Genomic DNA, 23428 nt, shown 5'->3' with positions numbered 1-23428 from the left:
AAGCAAACCCCCACATGGCTTGTATTTTGGTTTTGCACTTCTCGTTCTTTGTTATGTTATTGGTATCCTATTATTATGCAAAGTCTAGGTGATAGATAAGTGCCGGTACTTGGCACACGGCGCGACGAGTCGAGTGAAAGTTGTGAACGCATTTTTGTGTGCGTGCGCATGCACGCGCGTGCACATCTGTGAGCGTACTTCTGCTCAGAAAACTGCTGGGACGGTGTGGTACCGCGTGGGACCACCACTGCACCACTGGTAGTGTGGTAGTGAAAGGGTTACAGGGCTGTACACTGCGACGAGATGATCGCAAATTGCCCCTTAATTTGGCCCGTGCGAGTGGTAAATAATATTTGGGGGCAACCTTGCGAGTAGTGATTTCAACCCTTCATTCGCATTTCACTCCTAAATTAATTAAAAAAAATAGCAAAACATTAGCCTACAACCAGGGCTGTACACTGTACAGTGCGACATAATGTCACGCCGGTGCTATGAAAAAATCTGCCGGCATGAATGAATTTACTGCGATAGCCCGTGTGGGAAAAAAAGATTTGCGTGTGAAGTGAATCTGGGTCACGCTATATACTTGGTAGTTGTAGTCTATCGTGTGATTAAATACCATGTCCCGCCTGCGTAGAGTCCATACATCCAACACCAAATCCCATAATTCCTAGCGAACAATCGAAACTGAATGTGAACTTCCTTTCAATAAGTTTAAGCCGCTAATTTTGCTCTGCATGAACAACGGAGCAGATATCAGTCCATCTTATGACAACCACGTCCGATGTGGAGAGATGATAAGAGACCATAGCTGATTAAATTAAGTCGGACCTGGCAGTGATGATTGACCGGGCCACACTTCTAACGTTCAGTTCAGCCATGCATTAGGTGAGTAGCCCACTATTAGGACGTGAAATACTGTCTACTTAAATTTCCCTCCGGGGATCAATAAAGTATCAACCTATCTATCTATCTAATAATGAGACAATATGCAAATAAGATAATACTAATAATTGTCACGGTTCCCCGTATGAAAGTGGCTTGCAACTTACTGCTGGTAAAATCACTGTTTATTTCTTGTTCTGCATAGTATTACATTCCTCTTCTATAAACAATCAAAGTCCTACCGTAAGAGCCTCATACGGGTCAATTCAACCTTTTTGATTAGTCTTTCCTTCGAGCTAAGTTGAACTGATCATTTCACTGTCAAAAGCGCAAACTTAAACAAGGTTGCGTCGCAACACGGTTTTCAAAATAAAGGTCACATATACACATACCGTAGTAGGCCTCTCAATTCTTATAAAAAAAAGTCCCGGATATATAAACATTAATTGGCATAGATCTCTATAAACGGCCCAACACTTTGATCACTTTAGGCACACCCTGAAACCAGTAACGTCACAAATATGAAGCGGGTAATTACCCATACAAATAATAAACCTTTCATGGGGTTATTTACAATAATAATAATTCATTTTATTTATAAAGCACTTTTCATTGTGAAACAAAGGTATGCAGAGTTTCTTGTCCTCCTGATTAATGCAATGGTGTGTGTGTGTGTGTTGTGGTGATCTCATTCAAGGAGCACTACACAAGCGCGCGCACACACACACACAGTTTGTTGTTTTTGTTCTATTAGTGATTTACACACTCTCAGTTGGTTCATTATAAAAGATACAAACCTGAAAACAAACGCACTTAAATGTTAAATAAAAGGACCACAGTAATGAGGCAGGAGGAACATATTTGTTTGCACTATAATGGTAAAATTGTTATTTTACTTTTTGTTATTTTATTAAAATTTGCCCCTAAAAAATATTCTGTGCCCCTAAATGTATCATTTAGGGGCAAGTTTGCCCCTAGTGAAAAAGCTTAGCGTACAGCCCTGGGTTAACAGTCTGTAGTGCGGTAGTGAAAGGGCTAACCGTCTGTAGTGTGGTAGTGAAAGGGCTAACCGTCTGTAGTGCGGTAGTGAAAGGGCTAACCGTCTGTAGTGTGGTAGTGAAAGGGTTAACCGTCTGTAGTGTGGTAGTGAAAGGGTTAACCGTCTGTAGTGTGGTAGTGAAAGGGCTAACGGTCTGTAGGTTGGTAGTGAACGGGTTAACCGTCTGTAGTGTGGTAGTGAAAGGGTTAACCCTTTGTCATGTGGTAGTGGAAAGGGTTAACCCTTTATCGTGTGGCAGTGAAGGGGTTAACCTTCTGTATTGTCACAGTGAAAGGGTTAACCTTTTGGAGGTGTGGTAGTGAAAGGGTTAACCTTCTGTAGTGTGGTAGTGAAAGGGGTTAACCTTCTGTAGTGTGGTAGTGAAAGGGTTACCCTTCTGTAGTGTGATAGTGAAAGGGTTAACCTTCTGTAGTGTGGTAGTGAAAGGGTTACCCTTTTGTAGTGTGATAGTGAAAGGGTTAACCTTCTGTAGTGTGGTAGTGAAAGGGTTAACCGTCTGTAGTGTGGTAGTGAAAGGGCTAACGGTATGTAGGTTGGTAGTGAACGGGTTAACCGTCTGTAGTGTGGTAGTGAAAGGGTTAACCCTTTGCCGTGTGCTAGTGGAAATGGTTAACCCTTTGTCGTGTGGCAGTGAAGGGGTTAACCTTCTGTATTGTCACAGTAAAAGGGTTAACCCTTTGGTGCAGTGGTAGTGAAAGGGTTAACTTCACGTGGAAGATCTAGAGATGACGATGTTAAACAACGACGGCGGAGGATTTGACCAATCTCTCGGACTTAAAGGGGAACTCCAACATTTTGGGAAATTAGCTTATTTAACATCTTCCCTGGAGTTAGACAAGAAGATACATACCTTTTTTACATGCATTTTAGCTTTGGGAATAGACGCTCCGTTAGCATAGCTTAGCTTCATCGCTGGAAGTGAGGCAGGACAGTAGCCTTACAGTGCCTTACAGTGTATTGCAAGGTCTGACATTGACCAAACTTGATATGCATGACCTTGGTGGGCTCTAGGTCAACTCCTGAAAAGGGGGTCAATGTCAGACCTTGCAATCAAAAGTTAGGGGGCGCACTGAAATTATGGCAAGGGTTATTAGCCCCCTAACTTTTGATTGCAAAGTCTGACATTGACCCCCTTTTCAGGAGTTGACCTAGAGCCCACCAAGGTCATGCATATCAAGTTTGGTCAATGTCAGACCTTGCAATACACTGTAAGGCACTGTAAAGCTACTGTCCTGCCTCACTTCCAGTGATGAAGCTAAGCTATGCTAACGGAGTGTCTATTCCCAAAGCTAAAATGCACGCACAGAGACAAAAAAGGTATGTATCTTCTTGTCTAACTCCAGGGAAGATGTTAAATAAGCTAATTTCCCAAAATGTTGGAGTTCCCCTTTAACCTTCTGTAGTGTAGTGTGGTAGTGAAAGGGTTAACCTTCTGTAGTGTGGTAGTGAAAGAGTTAACCTTCTGTAGTGTGGTAGTGAAAGGGTTACCCTTCTGTAGTGTGATAGTGAAAGGGTTAACCTTCTGTAGTGTGGTAGTGAAAGGTTAACCTTCTGTAGTGTGGTAGTGAAAGGGTTACCCTTTTGTAGTGTGATAGTGAAAGGGTTAACCTTCTGTAGTGTGGTAGTGAAAGGGTTAACCGTCTGTAGTGTGGTAGTGAAAGGGCTAACCGTCTGTAGTGCGGTAGTGAAAGGGCTAACCGTCTGTAGTGAGTAGTGAGGTAGTGAAAGGGTTAACCTTCTGTAGTGTGGTAGTGAAAGGGTTAACCGTCTGTAGTGTGGTAGTGAAAGGGCTAACCGCCTGTAGTGTGGTAGTGAAAGGGTTAACCGCCTGTAGTGTGGTAGTGAAATGGTTAACAGTCTGTAGTGTGGTAGTGAAAGGGTTAACCGTCTGTAGTGTGGTAGTGAAAGGGTTAACAGTCTGTAGTGTGGTAGTGAAAGGGTTAACCTTCTGTAGTGTGGTAGTGAAAGGGTTAACCGTCTGTAGTGTGATAGTAAAGGGTTAACCTTCTGTAGTATGGTAGTGAAAGGGTTAAACCCATCAGCAGCGAGGTTTAGATATTAGGTTTATCAACTCTTTGTCTGTCCAACAAATGGATACTCGGCAATAGGATAGTAATTTTACCTGAGGTGTCATCACTTCTTGGAGGGGTCTGGGGAGAAAGAAAAGACGCATTTTCACCATGCACAGTAAAACCATCGCCTACACACCCTAGGCCATGGGTTTCAAACTCGCGGGCCCGTGGGCCAATTGCGGCCCGCTGGATGATATTTTGCGGCCCCCTACTTGACATCAAAGTAAAAAAAAAATATATATATATATATATATATATATATATATTTTTTTTTTTTTTTATGTTGTGGGACTTGTACAGCACTTTGTTCAACTTTGTCAGTGCTGTAAAGTTTAAACCTTTTAAAATCTTAGACAAACAAAACACTTTGCTTTCATGAAATATTGTAAGCCGTCATTTGAGGCTTTATAAAAGCAGCACAATGAACACAAATCTGTCAGTGCCGAGTCCGACCTCATCTTAAATAACAAACAGCATTGCTTGTTGCAGTTAACAAAGAGAGGCAGAGTTGATTTAGCAAAAAAATTAAATAATAATAATCATATATGTAAAGAACCAAATTCCTCTGTTTATAACGTTAGACTTGATTTTACGTGGAATTGTTTTTTGCTGTCTTTTATTTTGAAATGCTGTCTTTTATTTTGACAATACTGGTGGTCCCCCTCGCGCTGTGGATACTCTTGCGTAACAACGACTTCCGGTTAACGTTAGTTCAGAGAAATGGTTGACGGGAGAGAGTACTAATAGTACTAACAGGGAGCGAAATTAACTTTTTGACTCACCTGCCAGTGGCGGGTAGATGGGAAGAATCTACCCGCCAAGCATATTTCTTACCTGCCAAATCTTTTTTGATTAAAAAAAAATATATATATATTTTATATAAATAATTTTTTTTTAAATAAAATATATATTATACTTGTAGTTGTATTATCTGCGAGACATCGCCACCACGCAATAAGTCAAAATGCTCGCTATCTGCAAACAGCTCCACTGTCTGTGTGTATACTTGAGTAGCCTCCAGCTCCAGCAAGGATTCTCCGGCCCTGCAGCTAGACCCTACATTCAGCATGCAAGGATTCTCCGGCGATGCAGCTGGACCCTATTGGTATAACGTTACGGTTCTTTTGTCAAATCACATTCAACATGCCCTCAGCTAGAATATGCATTCAATCAATGTTATAAGACATTGATATCAGGAGCTATCTGTAGCTACTGCTAGCCCGGTAGATAACGTTAAGACAATTTAGTTTACTGGGACAGATAGATCTAACGTGAGCTAGCTAACGTGAGCTAGCTAACGTGAGCTAGCTAACGTGAGCTAGCTAACGAGGGAACGGAGGTATTATGCACTCGAGTCGACTATTGCTGGAGCATTTGTTGATATCAGCAGCTAGCCAGCTAGATACCGTTAGACAATGCCTCGTCATGTATTAAACTAAAAGTGAATAGTTGACTGGGTCATTGTTTAAACCAGGGGTGGGCAATTATTTTTCCCGGGGGGCCGAATGAGCAACTGAAAATATGTTGGAGGGCCGGGCCAAAATTCCAAACTCAATTATGCATAATATAAATTTAATTTCTATATAAAAAGCAGTAAATGGCATTGTTTTGACCCCTGGTAAGAGTGTATGTTATTATTTGGCAATTAAAAGGTGAGGTTAGCTTTCAAAAATATAATTTATTCAAATAGAATTTATTTCCAAAATGATGAACAAAATGTGAAACATTAATAACAAAGGGCATGTATGAAAAGGTGCTATACAAATAAAGTTATTATTTTGAGTTTCATATACTATTGAAACAAGGATTTTCTTAGCTTTCTAAAGACATCACATCATCTTATAGCCAAAATAAACAAGACATGTCACTGAACTGTGTAAAGAAAAGTGTCCCAGTAGCCTTTTTTACTTTTCTGAGCATGTCTCCTCATGTTTGGAAAGTTCTCCTCCTTGAGAGCAGAGTAGAACTCTAGCAGTGATGCTGACTTAAAGTGCTCTTTCAAGTGAATCAGACTGCAGGTCAATGAGTTCAAGCTGAACATCAGTGGGTGCACTATCAACACTGCAGGTAAAGGGAGAGGAAACCAGCTGCATTTCATCCTCAACCTTTTTGAAATCTTGAAAACGCCTTGAAAATTCATCATGCAGTGCTCCCAACATGGATGAGTACCTGTGCCGGTGATCAGCTGATGGTTTGACTTCTTTCAGGGTTTTCATGTATTTAAGATTGTTGCTGCCTAGTTGCCTTGAAATTAATTGCAACTTTGTCATGAAGGCTTTCACATGGCTATGCATTTCATGAGCAAAAATGCCCTTGCCCTGCAGTTGTGTGTTCAGTAGGGATGGGTACCGTTCACATTTGAACCGATACGGTACCGGTACCTGTGAATTGATACCGGTACCCAACGGTACCTTTTTTCTGTACTTTAGTCTCTAAAAATTTAATCTACCTACCTCAGTTGTGAAAAAAGAAATCCAAACTTCAAATAACCACACTTTCCACCGTTTTCGGCTTGCCCCGACTGCTTTGTTGTTGAATCAAGTCAAATCCTAGGTAAGCGTATATACAAGTATAAGTGTGTGAACGTTGACATGAAAAGCGTGTGAACGTTGACATGAAAAGAAAAAAGTAAAAAAAAAATTTAAAACAAAATTAAAAAAAAATATTTTTTTAATTTTTTTTTTATTATTATGTAATCTTTCGCGGGCCGGTCAGAATCATCCCGCGGGCCGGATACGGCCCGCGGGCCGTACAATGCCCAGGTCTGGTTTAAACAGTAACGGTAGCTCATGGAGGTCCGCTCTTCTAGACTAGAGCAGACTGCCTCTGTGTTGACAGGAGCACTGCGAGCAGAAGCCCTTAGCCAATAGTATCCCGCTGCAGGGCTGGGCGGATATGACTCGTTGCCACGGTTTCTTTCAAAATAAGAGTATCATACGAACCTAATGTTGCTAACTGCCGGAGCCATCGATATTATGACTGGAGATGCGCTTGGGGCGGAAATGAGACCCGCACAGATTTTCAAAATAAGAGTATCGTTATGAACTTGATTGATTACACGCCACACGGCGGGCAGCCCTCTAAGTGTCAAGCGCCAAAGGTAAAAACTGAGCGCCCCTGGCGGGCTTTAGTTTCGGTCCCTGAATGTAAATAACGGATATCTCTCATTAATATAACAGTTCGTGAAGGAAACCCCCCTTTTTACCTTGTTTAGCACCTAGCTGGAAGGCGAAGAGGTATGTGTTCATTTATGGATTGTGTTATTTGTGTTATATTGGCTATCTTCATATGTTATGTATTGAGCTGAACTAGCTAAGATGCTAGCCGGTGCTACACCTTTCTATGAAAACGTGGTTTGGACAAACGAATGATTGTATGTCTGTTTCCACTTTCAGCTCTTACAGTGTCAAATGGTGAAACTGTCAATAAATGGTTGGCATACCGCACCAATGGCGCACCATAGCCATCAGTCTCACGGAGGTAATTTTGTCTGAAGTAAAGTCCAGCTTGGGAAATACTACAATATATATAATATTTGATGCGGCCCAGCCTCACCCAGACTCTACCGCCAGCGGCCCCCAGGTAAATTGAGTTTGAGACCCGGCCTAGGCTGTTAACTGTTACCATACTGTACCCTCTGTTACCATACTGTACCCTCTGTTACCATACTGTACCCTAGGCTCTGTTACCCATACTGTACCATAGGCTCTGTTACCCAGACTGTATGACTCAATTTATACCAATATATATATATATATATAATTTATATATTCATCTGTCTGAATATACCGTAAGGTTATCCTATAACCCTAGTTATATGAATACTGGCTGAGCGTCTCGCTCTGCCTACTGAGATATATCATTATCTCCAGCACCTAGTGTGCTCTGGGCAACAAAACAAATGCACCCACTTGCACGTGACCACGCCACTCCCATGCGTGCCTCTATATTATGCCGGAAGTGGTCACGCCTCACCCTTCCCAGTTCGATTTCCATATGCGGAAAACATCCAAGGGACCTTAGGGCGCTGAAGAGCGAGACGCTCAGCCAGTATTCATATAACTAGGGTTATAGGATAACCTTACGTTATATTATCATACTGGCAATCGCGTCTCGCTCTGCCTACTGAGATAAAGGGCAGAGCGGACGCGTGGCCACGTCAAATGCACCCCCTGAGGGCCCGTAAGCCCCAGCCAGGGAGGAGGGGAGTCCCGTCCACCCGCCCGTCCTAACGAAGGGGGGTGGGGGGGGGGGGGATAGTCAACTCCAACCAAAGTGCGAAAAAAGGGGAACCAGGCACCCCCGAATGCACAGCGCAAGCGGGACCACGTGTGACACAGCACTGCGCGGTCCACACCCACACACCCCTGCTAGCCCACCTGATGGTGGGATGCAGGAGAGGTCCCGGACCTCAGGACCACCTGGGAGACAGAACCCCCAGTCATGGCCATGAGGTAAAACCTAACGAAAGGACTTGGGGAGGACCAGGAGGCCGCAGCACAGATGTCCTCCACCGAGGCCCCCCCTAACAGGGCAGCAGAGGCCGCCACACCACGAGTGGAGTGCGCCCTGACGCCCCCGGGGGGAACCTGTCCAGCCAAGGGCAATGCCCTCGCACAACCAATGTGGACAGCGCCTCACCCGCGCGAGGGCCACCGTAACAAACAAACAGTTGATCGGCTTGAGACGCCGAGCGCCAAGCAGGAAACGTTTCACAAGAGGGTGGCTGAACAGCGTACCGCCCTCAAAGCCCACATGACAAGAGGATATAGCCGCAGCATATACCCTCACCGTCGAGGCCGACAGCCTATCCAGGATAGACTGGAGGAAGGAAAGAACCGAGTCCAGGGGGCAAGACACTGGGTCCAGGCCCCCAACCTCACACCACTCCTGAAAAATACGCCACTTCCCAGCGTAAACCGCGGTAGTGGACGGAGCGTGTGCGTTCCGGATGGTGTTAACCACAGTAGGGTTCAGACACATCTCCTCCAGATTCACCCTTTCAGCAGCCAAACCATCAATGGCTGCCCCAGAACAGGGCGCAGAAACAGCGTCCTGTGTGCCTGAGAGAGGGCCCGCGACGACCTCGGAACAGGCCATGGCGGGGCCACCAAGAGCTGAATCAGGGCCGGGAACCACACAGCCGTGGCCCGGTCCGGCGCGACCAGGATCAAAGTCCTGCGCTCCCGACGTTCCCGCTCCAACAGCTGAGCTATCAGGTGTATGGGGGGGAACGCGTACAGAATCCCGGGCGGCCAGGGATACATCGAGAAGGCATCCACCCCCAGGGAGGAGTTGTCCTTCCGACTGACCGAGAACCACAAGGGGCACTGGTGGGACTGTCTGCTCGCAAACAGGTCCACCATGGCCTCCCCGAATCGGTCCTAGACCTGTTTGACTATGTCTGGACGTAGTCCCCACTCGTCGGGGTGAGGACCGCCCCGCGACATCACATCTGCACCCACATTCTCCCTGCCGGGGATGTGGAGAGCCCTCAGGTTGCGCAGATTGAGAGACGCCCATAGCCAGAGCTCGACCGCCGCCCGGTGCAGATGGGGGGAGTACGTGTTGATATACGACGCTGACGTCGTGTTGTCCGTCCTGATCAAAACATGCTTGCCCACCACAAGGTGGCCGAGCCGCTTGAGGACCAGAAAGACTGCCTTCAATTCCAACACATTGATGTAGTCCAGACCGGGCAGCATGGTCCTGCCATCTGCCCCCTACTGCGTGGGCCCGACACGTCCCCCCCCCATCCCGTGAGGGAGGCGTCGGTGAAGACCGTGACGTGTGATAGCCTGCTGCCCATGGGGACCCCGCTGGTGAGGGCCCCAGGCCCCCCCCCAGTGGTTGAGATCCCCCAGTACTGACACAGGAACCTTCAGCCGCTTCCACTTGTCTCTCACCGGGTCTATTTTCATACTGGAAAACCACCTCTGTATAGAGGAGGCCAAGAGGGACAACAGAGTGAGCAGATGCCATCATACCGAGCAGGCACATCACGGACAGTGCCGTAACCGCCCTGCCAGGACGGAACCTCCTGAGCGTGCCGAGAATATCCTCCCGCCGCAGCTCTGAGAGGGTTGCCCTCATGGGCCTTGAGCTTAGAACCAAGCCCAAGTACTCCACCTGTTGACTGGGAAGAGGAGTACTCTTCTTCCAGTTCACAGCAAAACCCAGACTGGCGAGGAATTCCACCACCAGCCTGGTATGAAACCTGGCGATCTCCTCTGACCGGCTGAGGACCAGAATGTCGTCGAGGTAGAATAAAATTCGTATCCCCCGACGACGCAGAGGGTCCAGCGCGGTCTCCACGCACTTGGTGAATGTGCGAGGAGCCAGAGAGTAGCCGAATGGCAGCCTCTGGTACTCGTACGCTATGCCCTGAAACAGGAAGCGTAGGAATTTCCTGTGAGGAGGGAAGATCGGGATGTGAAAATACGCATCCTTCAGGTCTATGGAGGTGAACCAGTCTCCCACTCTGACAGCGTTTAACAGGTGTTTGACGGTCAACATTCTGAACTTTCTTGGGCACCAGAAAATACCGGGAGTAAACGCCACACATCGCGTCCTCCCTTGGGACCACGACGATGGCCTGCTTCGCCAACAGAGATTGGATCTCGTCGGCCAGAGCTGTCACTGCTGCGGACCCTGACAAAAGGGTCTGTACCAAACCCAAAAACGGAGGGTGGGGTTGTGCAAACTGTAACACAAGCCCCTCCCTCAGCGTTCTCTCCATTCACCTCGACATATGGCACTCCTATAACCATACGTGATGATAATCCCAAAGCGCACTCGCAGCCAACTGGCGCTGGTCCGCCAGGAACCATAGATAGGAGGCCCTGTCCCTCCCGCTGTGTGTTGCCAACCCTGGACTCGCCAACCGCGCGAGCAGGGTGTCTCGCGGAGCCAGGATATCGCACCCTGACTCTACCAACGAGGCAATCGCACCCAAGGAGGGACCCCGACAGAAAGGGCCGGCCTGATACGGGGAGAGCGGCCAGGCTCCTCCGCTGAGCATCTTCCCGGCATAGACTGCTGAGGACAGCCTGCTCTGCAGCTGGACATGCAAGGTGTGTGCTCCGCACGCTGCCCGATAGGGTGAGTCCCTACACACCGTAGCCCTGAAGTGATATTACTACCACCCAAATCACGCGTGCCTGACTGACCACCACCGGTCTTCCGGTCGGAGGAGGCACTAACGTAATACCCGGCCTGGCGAGGGCGGGGCTGGGGGAACCCACGCTGCGTCCTCCTGGGGCTAGAGTTCCCCATCTGACACATTTTTAGATACAGGGAACCCTGCAGGGCAGTATAGTTACTGCGGTTAGCTTCTGCAGGGCAGTATAGTTACTGCGGTTAGCTTCTGCAGGGCAGTATAGTTACTGCGGTTAGCTTCTGCAGAGCAGTATAGTTACTGTGGTTAGCTTCTTCAGGGCAGTATAGTTACTGCTGTTAGCTTCTGCAGGGCAGTATAGTTACTGCTGTTATCTTCTGCAGAGCAGTATAGTTACTGCTGTTAGCTTCTGCAGGGAAGTATAGTTACTGCTGTTAGCTTCTGCAGGACAGTATAGTTACTGCGGTTAGCTTCTGCAGGGCAGTATAGTTACTGTGGTTAGCTTCTGCAGGGCAGTGTAGTTACTGTGGTTAGCTTCTGCAGGGCAGTATAGTTACTGTGGTTAGCTTCTGCAGGGCAGTGTAGTTACTGCTGTTAGCTTCTGCAGTATAGTTACTGCGGTTAGCTTCTGCAGGGCAGTATAGTTACTGCTGTTAGCTTCTGCAGTATAGTTACTGTGGTTAGCTTCTGCAGGGCAGTATAGTTACTGCGGTTAGCTTCTGCAGGGCAGTATAGTTACTGCTGTTAGCTTCTGCAGGACAGTATAGTTACTGCAGTTAGCTTCTGCAGAGCAGTATAGTTACTGCTGTTATCTTCTGCAGGACAGTATAGTTATTGTGGTTAGCTTCTGCAGGGCAGTATAGTTACTGCTGTTAGCTTCTGCAGGACAGTATAGTTACTGCGGTTAGCTTCTGCAGGGCAGTATAGTTACTGTGGTTAGTTTCTGCAGGGCAGTATAGTTACTGTGGTTAGCTTCTGCAGGGCAGTGTAGTTACCGCGGTTAGCTTCTGCAGGGCAGTGTAGTTACTGCGGTTAGCTTCTGCAGGGCAGTATAGTTACTGCTGTTAGCTTCTGCAGGACAGTATAGTTACTGTTAGCTTCTGCAGGGCAGTGTAGTTACTGCGGTTAGCTTCTGCAGGGCAGTATAGTTACTGCTGTTAGCTTCTGCAGGACAGTATAGTTACTGTTAGCTTCTGCAGGGCAGTATAGTTACTGTTAGCTTCTGCAGGGCAGTATAGTTACTGCTGTTAGCTTCTGCAGGACAGTATAGTTACTGTTAGCTTCTACAGGGCAGTATAGTTACTGCTGTTAGCTTCTGCAGGACAGTATAGTTACTGCGGTTAGCTTCTGCAGGGCAGTATAGTTACTGTGGTTAGCTTCTGCTGGGCAGTGTAGTAACTGCTGTTAGCTTCTGCAGTATAGTTACTGCGGTTAGCTTCTGCAGGACAGTATAGTTACTGCTGTTAGCTTCTGCAGTATAGTTACTGTAGTTAGCTTCTGCAGGGCAGTGTAGTTACTGCTGTTAGCTTCTGCAGTATAGTTACTGCTAGGGATGCACAGATATGAAAATTTGCCACAGATTGTTCAACTAACACAATCGGCCGATACCGATACCGATATTTGTGGCAAAGAAATATTATAATTTATTTTAATTTTTTGTATATAATTTTTTTTTTATTTTTTTTATGAAACTACTGTATATTTGTATGTCTCTAAATGTTTTGATGAATTGAAAATGGAGGACCCTTATGTAAAAAAGCCAAAAGTCTTTTTCTGGTCTTCATCCTCCAATCCACTGAGCTGTACTATATTGTACCCATTCTGCAATCTGTTAATAAAGTTTTCAATCAATCAATCAGACAAATGTATAGAAAAGCTTTTATTATAACCATATAACAAAAAATTATATTATTGTTTATGAAAATGTGTTAGCCCTATGCTTGACTATTATTTTAGGCATGGCAACCTATTAGTTTTAATAAGAGAGCACCATCTCTCAACCAAAGCAATTCTCGAAGGCAACTTCCTGTGTTTTTAACTTTCTGTCTAAGTGCATGTCTATGGCTTGGGGGGAAACATGCACTTAGAATCACCAGAAAGGCTTTCGAAATAGTGAAATGCCATGTTGACCTCAATATTTTCAAAACAAATTATATGGAAAGGTTATGAAATGAACTAGAATGTGATCAAATATGTAATAAAAACGGAGCTCAACGCATACATTTGATGGTAGAAATCCGTTTGTTTCCCCAATACCAAGATGGCGGCGATCTCGTGAGGTCAGTGTCTTCGAGAATGCAACAGAACAATGATTGACAGTCGATTCTGCCAATTACGTCACACCGCTTGCTGTTCTTACCACCAATCTGCAAGCGCTTTACTTCCGGGAAGTCCGCCATTGATCTGCAGCGAGAGATCAACAACAAACCTACCGGCGCTAATAACTTTAGCTCCCCGGGGCCACGAGTAGATTACCAGCGCTCCGCAGGATGACCAAACGAGGCATAATGATTTTACTGCAACGAATGGAATAATAAAAGCTTTTCTATACATTTGTCTGATTGAAAACTTTATTAACAGATTGCAGAATGGGTACAACTCAGTACGGGCTCTCTGAGCAAAGGAAGGAACTGAGATGAATGAGTAATGCTTGTTATGGTCAGGTAAATACGCTGATGTTATTGAACTTGTAACTATATAACGTTAATGCCACAAAACGAATGCCTTTGTTAATCATAAGTATTAACTTTGATGCAGTAGCGTGTGTGTGTGTGGGGGCAGCGTTGTGCAGGTCGCTTGACTGAAACTTTTTTCAAAGTTTGAACGTGTGGGCCAGATTGACGCGACACAAATTTATGGATATTTATCGGCACATTAGAGCTTATCGGCCGATAGGCCAATGGCAGTCAACAAGGCACTTATTGGCCGGTACCAATACCCGACCGATATATCGGTGCACCCCTGGTTACTGCTGTTAGCTTCTGCAGGGCAGTATAGTTACTGCGGTTAGCTTCTGCAGGGCAGTATAGTTACTGTTAGCTTCTGCAGGGCAGTGTAGTTACTGCTGTTAGCTTCTGCAGGGCAGTATAGTTACTGCGGTTAGCTTCTGCAGGACAGTATAGTTACTGCTGTTAGCTTCTGCAGGACAGTATAGTTACTGCGGTTAGCTTCTGCAGGGCAGTATAGTTACTGTGGTTAGCTTATGCAGGGCAGTATAGTTACTGCGGTTAGCTTCTGCAGGGCAGTATAGTTACTGTGGTTAGCTTATGCAGGGCAGTATAGTTACTGTGGTTAGCTTCTGCAGGACAGTTTAGTTACTGCTGTTAGCTTCTGCAGGGCAGTATAGTTACTGTGGTTAGCTTCTGCAGGACAGTTTAGTTACTGCTGTTAGCTTCTGCAGGGCAGTATAGTTACTGCGGTTAGCTTCTGCAGGGCAGTGTAGTTACTGCTGTTAGCTTCTGCAGGGCAGTATAGTTACTGCGGTTAGCTTCTGCAGGGCAGTATAGCAGTCAGTGCAAATCTACGGTATGTATTTGATTATAGGCTAGTAGTGACCGGGGTCTGATTGGAGCGGGGATGAAGCAGAATAAGATAGGATAAGATATTCCTTTAGTGATCCCCTTGGGGAAATGCAGGCATCATAGCAGCAAGGGGGGGGGGGGTACAGGTAAGCTGTACCAAGCTGTACCAAGCTGGTTTAAAAGCTCACAAGCCTCGGCAATGGGGGGGGGGGGGTCGGCTGCTGATGGAGGCGCAGTGTTCAGGGTAACAGAGCATGACGTGAGGCGGACCTTTAAAAAAGTGAATATCAGGAAGGCAGCAGGTCCAGACGGCATCCCCGGCCGCGTCCTAAAAGTCTGTGCCGACCAACTGGCCCCAGTATTCACTGACATATTTAACCTGTCCTTAGAACAGGCTGTCATCCCCACCTGCCTGAAGAAGTCCACTATTATCCCTGTACCCAAAAAATCCAAGCCTGCTTGCCTCAACGACTACCGCCCTGTAGCTCTCACCTCCATAGCCATGAAGTGCTTCGAGAAGCTAGTAAAGGGCTACATCTGCTCCTCCCTCCCCATCAACATGGACCCCCTGCAATTTGCATACCGCCCCAACAGGTCCACGGAGGACGCCATATCCCATGTGCTGCACACAGCAGCATCACACCTGGACAAGAGGCAGGGGAACTATGTGAGAATGCTATTCATCGACTACAGCTCGGCATTCAATACCATAGTCCCCTCCATACTCATAGCCAAGCTCAGGGACCTGGGCTTGGGCTATGACCTCTGCCAGTGGGTCTTGGACTTCCTGACTGGCAGACCCCAGGTGGTGAGAGCAGGCAACTGCACCTCCTCATCCATCACCCTCAACATAGGGGCCCCCCAGGGCTGTGTTCTGAGTCCCCTCCTCTACTCCCTGTACACACACGACTGTGTGGCTCAGCGGAGTAGCAATACAATCGTCAAATTTGCTGACGACACAGTGGTGGTGGGCCTGATCTCTGCCAACGACGAGAGGGCCTACCTGGAAGAGGTCAAGGTCCTGGCGGGATGGTGCCAGGAAAACAGCCTCTCCCTGAACGTCAGCAAAACAAAGGAGATGATTGTGGACTTCAGGAGGTCGGGGGTCAAGGACTACAGCCCCCTCAGCATCGACGGGGCACCGGTTGAGAGAGTCAACAGCTTTAAGTACCTCGGAGCCTACATATCCGAGGACTTGACATGGACCACACACATTAACAGTGTTGTGAAGAAGGCACGACAACGCCTCTACTTCCTCAGGCGCCTAAGGAAGTTCCAAGTCAGCCAGAAGATCCTTAAGAACTTCTACTCATGTACAATAGAGAGCATCTTGACCGGCAACATCACCTCCTGGTTTGGGAATAGCACTGCACAAGACCAAAGCAGACTACAAAGAGTGACACGTTCAGCCGAACGCACAATTGGAGGGGGGCTCCCCACCCTCCAGAACATTTACTACAAGCGTTGCAAGGGCAAGGCTAAGAGAATCATTAAAGACTCCAGTCACCCGAACAACTGCCTCTTTGAACTGCTGCCGTCAGGCAAGCGATACAGGAGTCTCAAGGCGAGCACAGAAAGACTCAGAAGAAGCTTCTATCCCCAGGCCATCAGGCTGCTAAACGAACAATGAATGAACACTACACAACAACAACCACCAAACGCACATAGCACACACATCCACACGCACACACTCACTTTAAACAAACACACTGTAGCACCCACTCCACACACTTATAGCACACACCCACTTTAAACAAACACACTGTAGCACCCACTCCCCACACTTTATATTTATGGATGAAGGATTGCACTACAACTCGTACACCTTACTGTAAATTGTACCTAAAATTGTACCTCATCCCATTTCTGCTTTGCACTAGATAGTACTGTACATTAGTACACTGCATAGTATTGTGTATTGTATATTATATGGTAACTCAGAACATTGTACATATGTCTATACCGAACACTGTGACCTCATTTTCTTCTTCTAAATTCATGCTATATTATGTTATTATGTTATTTGATACTATCTTGTCTAGCACAGTCTCTGGAGCGTAACAGTAAGAAGCATTTTGTATGAAAGTATTCTGTACTTCTGTATGACAACTATTAAAGAACTTGAGAACTTAACTTGTATGGGCAGTAGGGCTGGGCGATATGGAAAAAAATCATATCGCGATAACGATATGATAATTTTATTTTATTTCTCGATATCGATAATTATCGAATTGTTATAAGTATAAAAAAAATAAAAAAAAATAAAAAATAAAACATTTTTTTTTTTTTTTTTTTTAGCAACAGATGTATGTTTATATTGCAGCAATTCTTTGTCATTGCCGCCATCTTTAGTGTTACATCCCCTCACACTCCAGTTCTCAGGCTGCAGCTGGTTTAAAAGCTAAAGTAAACCGGCTTCTCTGCTGGCTGTGGCTCCAGAGGAGTTGAACAGTTCTGGCTCTGCTAGTTTATTTTCGATCTTTTGGCGCTTTTTTGGTGGACAAACCACCGCACATGTGCACTGTGACTCGTGACTGGAGTCTAGTTCTGCTAGCACACATAGCCTACTGTGTACAGACGGTTTCAAAATGTATTTTAAATTAGAAAGCAAACAAAATAAATGGACAAGAGAAAAAGAAATCTGAATTTGGTCAATATTGTCATTTGGACAAGCAAAGCCATTACTTTAAGTTGCAGGCAAGAAAGACAAGTCTGTCCACTGTCTCTGGGTTTAAAACTGCCCTGTTGCAGGCAAAAAAAATAAATAAAAAAAAAAAAAAAAAAAAAAACGATTTTTCGATTTTTTTTTAATTTCGATATTCGATATCGATTATTAAAATATATCGCGATATTTATCGTTATCGTTATATCGCCCAGCCCTAATGGGCAGTGTAATACAAAAATAGAATGACTTTAACTTACTGAGGAAGGAAGCGGCTTTGGATCCCCTCCGTACAAAGACACTGACAACTTCACACGTTCATTCTCGAGGGTAATTTCATGGCCATCCCTGGCAAGAACTCTGTCTCTTACTGTGAAAAGAGACAAATATCACAGTAGCTTTTTACAAACAATATTCAAACTGCCAGCCTGTTATAAACTACGGTGTGTGTCAGAATCTAAACTGGGTCCCATGTGTTTGTGGGTGACCGCATCATGCCAACCCGAGGGCAAAGTATATCATAGAGTTTATCAGGGCAGAACAGGCAGGTTACCATTGCAGTGAAAAGGTGTACAGAAGTGCAGTGGTGCAAAGTAAGTATTTTTACTCAAGTACCATATGTTTATCTATTTATTAATAAAAGATTTGCACTACATCCATACCTAATTGTTGCATTAAAAAAATCTGCATTCTGTACTTCATTTTGTACTTTAAGTTGTACGTTTAGTTTGTATATTGTTTATTGTATATTTTGTATGGTGTTTGGTCTTTATTCTTTTTTTTTTTAAACTTGTTTACAGTATGAAGCACAATCTCAGGCGGCTCATACAGAACCAAGCATTTCACTGTAATGTACATGTCAACCCAACCCCCTCCAATGTACAGTCATTTACCTAGTATGGTTTTGTCAATAGTCCAATGTACAATTTTGTTTGTTTGTACAGAGTCTCCCCCCCCTCAATGTACAGTTTTGCTTGTTTATACAGTGTGCCCCCCCCCCCCCCCAACCACCTCCAATGTAAATTACCCAGTATGGTTGTCAATATCCCAGTGTACCCAACCCCCCCCACCCAACCTCCTCCAATGTACAGTTTCTACGTCAAATGTATATACTCCCTTTTCTTGACTCCTTCTGTATCACAAACAGTACTGTATTTGCAAATCTGGTATGTCATAAATGTATAGATGTAGCAGTACTGACTATCTGTATGTCATGTATGTCATATATGTCCTGATGAATTGAAAATGGGGGACCCTGATGTAAACAAGACGAAAGTCTTTCTCTGGTCTGCATCCCCTTAACAATTGTGTGTATTGAGCTGTACTGTATTGTACCCATTCTGCAATCTGTTAATAAAGTTTTCAATCAATCAATCAATCACATGTATAATATATCTGACAAATAAAACAAAACTTGAAAACTAAAAACTCGAATAGCTTTACAACCTAGCAGTGATCTAGGTATCCAGGTAGCCTATACAATAGGCCGATCACCGAATAGACAATGTATGTTTTACCATCCTGACATTTATTATAATAAAGTAACTGCACAAGTACAGGAGCCTAACATCATACAGACGCGGGCGACAGAAAGTAACGTTTGATTGATTGATTGATTGATTGATTGATTGATTGAAAACTTTATTAAACAGATTGCAGAATGGGTACAATACAGTACGGCTCAATACACACAATTGTTAAGGGCATGCAAGGGAGAACTATTCAATCAATGGTACCACTAACCTATTAGAATGAATATACTGTCACAAACGTAACCCTTTCACGGCCACACTACCAAACGGTTAACCCTTTCACTGCGAAAAACACAGAAGGTTAACCCTTTCACTGCCACACAACAGCCGGTTAATTTTGGAGAGAAAACATGGACAACGACGAGACGAGAACAACATAATAATCACCATCCGGGGATTTAAAGTAGACGGTCGCTCTGGTGGTGTCGCCCTCAGCCACTTGGACCCGACACTCTCCCCCGTCCGCGTTCCTCCTGCTCTGGAAGTGGATCTGCAGCTTGTTCTTGATCGACTTGTTGGAGTGAGCGGCGGTCCATTTCCCCTCGACGGAGACGGGATATTCCTCGTCCATTGTTGCGACAGCTGTCTTCTCACTCGAGACAGACAGAGACACAGAGAGAGAGCGAGAGAGAGAGAGAGAGAGAGAGAGAGGCAGACAGAGTGTGCAGAACAGAAAGGGACGAGATTTCCACTGTCTGACTGAAGGACTGCTTGTTTCACTTTCGTTTCAGTGCTAGTGACGCAGAAAGTTAAGTATCTGAACCACCTCCCAGCAATAGGGGGTATCTGCAGAGCCGCAGAGCCAGGCTGGACGGGTTGGAGGCGGTCTGGACAAGTATTAGTGGTCTGGACAAGTATTTGCACTACTGCGCACCATTTTCAACTTCACTTTCGTCTCGTTTAAGGTACATAGACAGTAATGTTACATCTAGACATTTATGACATGTAATAATAGAGTAAACTTGTAAATAGACAGTAATGTTACATCTAGACATACCAGATCTAGTAATAATAGAGTAAACTTAACTTTCGTCTCAGTAACAATGTTCATAAAGTGTACATCTAGACATGATGTGTACATAGACAGTAATGTTACATCTCTAGACATACCAGATCTAGTAATACTAGAGTAAACTTAACTTTCGTCTCAGTAACAATGTTCATAAAGTGTACATCTAGACATGATGTGTACATAGACAGTAATGTTACATCTCTAGACATACCAGATCTAGTAATAATAGAGTACTTAACTTTCGTCTCAGTAACAATGTTCATAAAGTGTACATCTAGACATGATGTGTACGTATAGACAGTAATGTTACATCTCTAGACATACCAGATCTAGTAATAATAGAGTAAACTTAACTTTCGTCTCAGTAACAATGTTCATAAAGTGTACATCTAGACATTTATGACATACCAGATCTAGTAATAATAGAGTAAACTTAACTTTCGTCTCAGTAACAATGTTCATAAAGTGTTGAGTGCTACAGTGTAGGTTAGTTTATTAGGACAAGTGCATGACAGTAAGGTTAGTTAGGGTTAGATTTTTTTTATTTAGATAATGGTTGAAGTAGTGAGTCTTTAGTCGACGGCGAAATATTAGACGGGATTCGGCTGTCCTAACTGGGGTGGGTAGTTCATTCCACCATTGTGGGGCAAGGACTAAGAATAGGCGACTTCTCTTTGATGACCCTCCCAGAGCTTGGATAGGAGTAGGAATAAACTGTACATATACAGCACTGTTTGAACCTGGCACACAACATACTTCACATGTCATTTTTCTTTTTGTGGAGACGAAGATGATGAGTACCGGTCTTCTCCTCAGACATATAAAATCAGTTTTTCAATACAAGTACGACTCAAGACACGGAACATTAGTATGCAAAATAAAAAATGAACACAGATTTTGAGAGTGAATGAAAACTTTATTTCAACAAGATTGCAGAATGGGTACAATACAGTACGGCTCAATACACACAATTGTTAAGGGGATGCAGACCAGAGAAAGAAGTTTTGTCTTGTCTTCTCGTACTGAAAACGTGACTGTTAGCACAGAGACGGCTATAGTTACACACAGGGCCATTTTCGTTTCGTTTTCAGGGTCAGTTTCGCTTTTCAGAACGCAACGTAATGGCAGGCAAGTTAGGCCCAGTCCACACGAGCGCTGGATTTAATATAACCATGATTGTATGTGCGCAGTTGCACTGTTCGGCCACACACAACCGGGGATTTGCTACACTGCAACCCCGGTCTTTGAAAACCGGAGTCCAGGGTGAAGTTTTGCGGTTTTGTGTGGGCATAGCAACCAAGGTTGGAGGGAGGGAGCAGAATTAATTATTCGATATCAGTATAATAACTGGACTTTGAGAAGTCTTTATTCATGCAGACAGACACGCAGTTAGTTGGGTCGCTGATGCGTTTGAGTCTCTGCACTCCCTCTCCCCAAGGGCAGCATCGCTCATCGGTGAACCATCACATCTAAATGCCATATGAACACAACAAAAAGTAGCTCTCATCTGTGTACCTAAAAACAGTTCTGTAGTCTTCATCGCCAAAGCCAGAGGTATGCTCTATGTATTTTGAGTCCAATAATAGAATCTCCTGTATGCGTGGCTTCAAGACCTATAATGGGTATGTAAAAATAAGCACAGCATGTCAGTCAGGTTTCTGTGGGAATGTGGATTCTGCTATTCTCCCAGAACGGCAGACATGATTAAGTTTATAAGACACGCATTACTAATTTCACTTACACATAGCACAAAGTGGTTTTCGGTCCAGGCTGGAAAGACTATTGCATGTTTCATCTTCATGTCAGCCTAATATTTATGAAACATGAGTTTACCATTAGAGTAGGGTTGTGCCATTATGCTTATTCAATTTACTAACTGAATAATTATATTTATTTCATCAATTAATTACACTTACCGGAAATGAAGCTAACGGGTTGATACTTCGGTCCTTCCAGGTAGGAACAACATACATGTCTTCTATATAAATGTCCATGTCCTGATGAGGAAAAAACAAACATGATTATTAATAGTCTGCGTTCAGTACCAAAAGTTACTTTTAAATGTGTAATTAAAAAAGAGGTCATACACGTTTCAGAGCCAGTTCACCAATGAGCTTCAGGCATGCATTTCCAATCTGCAAGAAATCACAATTAAGACATTATAGTGAACATGACTGAAACTCTCCCTTCGGTAATAAATGTTAAACTGTTAGACCATGTGACTACTCACAGTTGAATCCATATAGCTGTTCAACCCAAGGCTCCAAAACTCATCCCGTGTCAAACAAGTTTGTCCTTCCTTCACAATTATTTCTTCCGAAGGCCTCTTTCGGTCCAGGACATAACTGAGCTGAAGATAATAACCATTGTTGTGAACTTGTGATACAGATGAGTAGTTTTACATAGAAAGTAATTATTTGTAGAAATTTGCCTACCAGTTGTTGTTGGATAGGGTTTCGGGACTTCGCCCAGGGTTGGTCTGGTGAGTAGTCATTGTCCACTGGAATCTCAAGTTCTACAGGGATGGACATACACAAAAATATAAGAGAAATAGTAACAATGTTTAATAAAACTAATAGTGTAGAGGTAAGAATTACTGTAGGTAGGCATAGGTTTTTATAGGCCTGCTTCTGCTGCAGAAGCCAGGTTCTATGGTGTAATAGTTAGCACTCTTGACTTGGAGCAATTAAGAGTTCACTATTTAAGGTGGTGGGTGGCAGTTTAATATGATTATTGGACAAATCATGCATGGTTTCAGTCAAGGCGGCTAAACTTGAATTTAAGACATTTTAAGACTTTCTAAGGACCCAGGCATGCAATTCCACTTACTTGTCATTGCTGGGGGCAGACCTGAACCCGCTTCAGGGAGCACACCTTGAGCTGCTTCCAGTGACACTGTAAGCAGATGACAAACACAGCTTAGTAAGGAACAGTGAACTTTATATCTTTAATGCAAGTGCAAGTAGAAAATGTACCCAATACAGCCTGGTGGTAGCTGTTTATTGCCACCGCTGTCGTCCCAAATAACTTTTTGATGTTGTCCATTCGCTTCTTGTTTTTGTTGTTGTTGAAGTGTTCTAGGATGTTTCTCATCAGGAACAGATGGGTCGATGGTAGTTGCTGCGTTAAAAAGTAATTGTTCTTTCTCATTTGTGCAAACAGTTGTTCTGCAACTTGACTGTTTACATGTCCTGCAGTTTGAGGGACTATTATTATTATTATTATTACTAGATCTGGTATGTCTAGATGTAACATTACTGTCTATTTACAAGTTTACTCTATTATTACATGTCATAAATGTCTAGATGTAACATTACTGTCTATGTACCTATGTAAACGAGACGAAAGTGAAGTTGAAAATGGTGCGCAGTAGTGCAAATACTTGTCCAGACCACTAATACTTGTCCAGACCGCCTCCAACCCGTCCAGCCTGGCTCTGCGGCTCTGCAGATACCCCCTACTCCCTCCCAGCGTGTTAACAGATTGCAGAATGGGTACAATACAGTACAGACCAGAGAAAGTGTGGGCTAAGATCCATTTATTCATGTCCACAAAACTGAGGAAAAC

At 44.5% G+C, this 23428-nt stretch overlaps 1 protein-coding gene and 1 long non-coding RNA gene across 2 annotated transcripts in view; both read right to left on the bottom strand.

Annotated features, from left to right (window-relative positions):
- Positions 1-19438, bottom strand: part of LOC311235894 (protein mono-ADP-ribosyltransferase PARP14-like) — a 139140-nt gene extending 119702 nt beyond the window's left edge. Inside the window, 3 exon segments of the mRNA XM_084323416.1 lie at positions 4068-4095; positions 17578-17687; positions 19237-19438. Of these exon segments, the coding sequence (XP_084179542.1) occupies positions 4068-4095; positions 17578-17687; positions 19237-19420 (322 nt within the window). The 5' untranslated portion in view covers positions 19421-19438.
- Positions 19439-21776: 2338 nt separating this feature from the next.
- On the bottom strand, positions 21777-22212 carry LOC311235178. Its single transcript, XR_014620139.1, has 3 exons — positions 22092-22212; positions 21949-21996; positions 21777-21858 (listed from the first exon to the last, which is right to left on the bottom strand). It is a non-coding gene; the product is annotated as an uncharacterized lncRNA (long non-coding RNA).
- Between the last annotated feature and the right edge of the window lie 1216 nt (positions 22213-23428).

The sequence above is a fragment of the Notolepis coatsorum genome, assembly GCF_963971535.1.
Source record: "Notolepis coatsorum genome assembly, chromosome: 10".
Classification (NCBI taxonomy): domain Eukaryota; kingdom Metazoa; phylum Chordata; class Actinopteri; order Aulopiformes; family Paralepididae; genus Notolepis; species Notolepis coatsorum.
The sequence above is the reverse complement of the archived record's forward strand: the minus strand, read 5'-3'. Positions and strand labels throughout refer to the sequence as shown.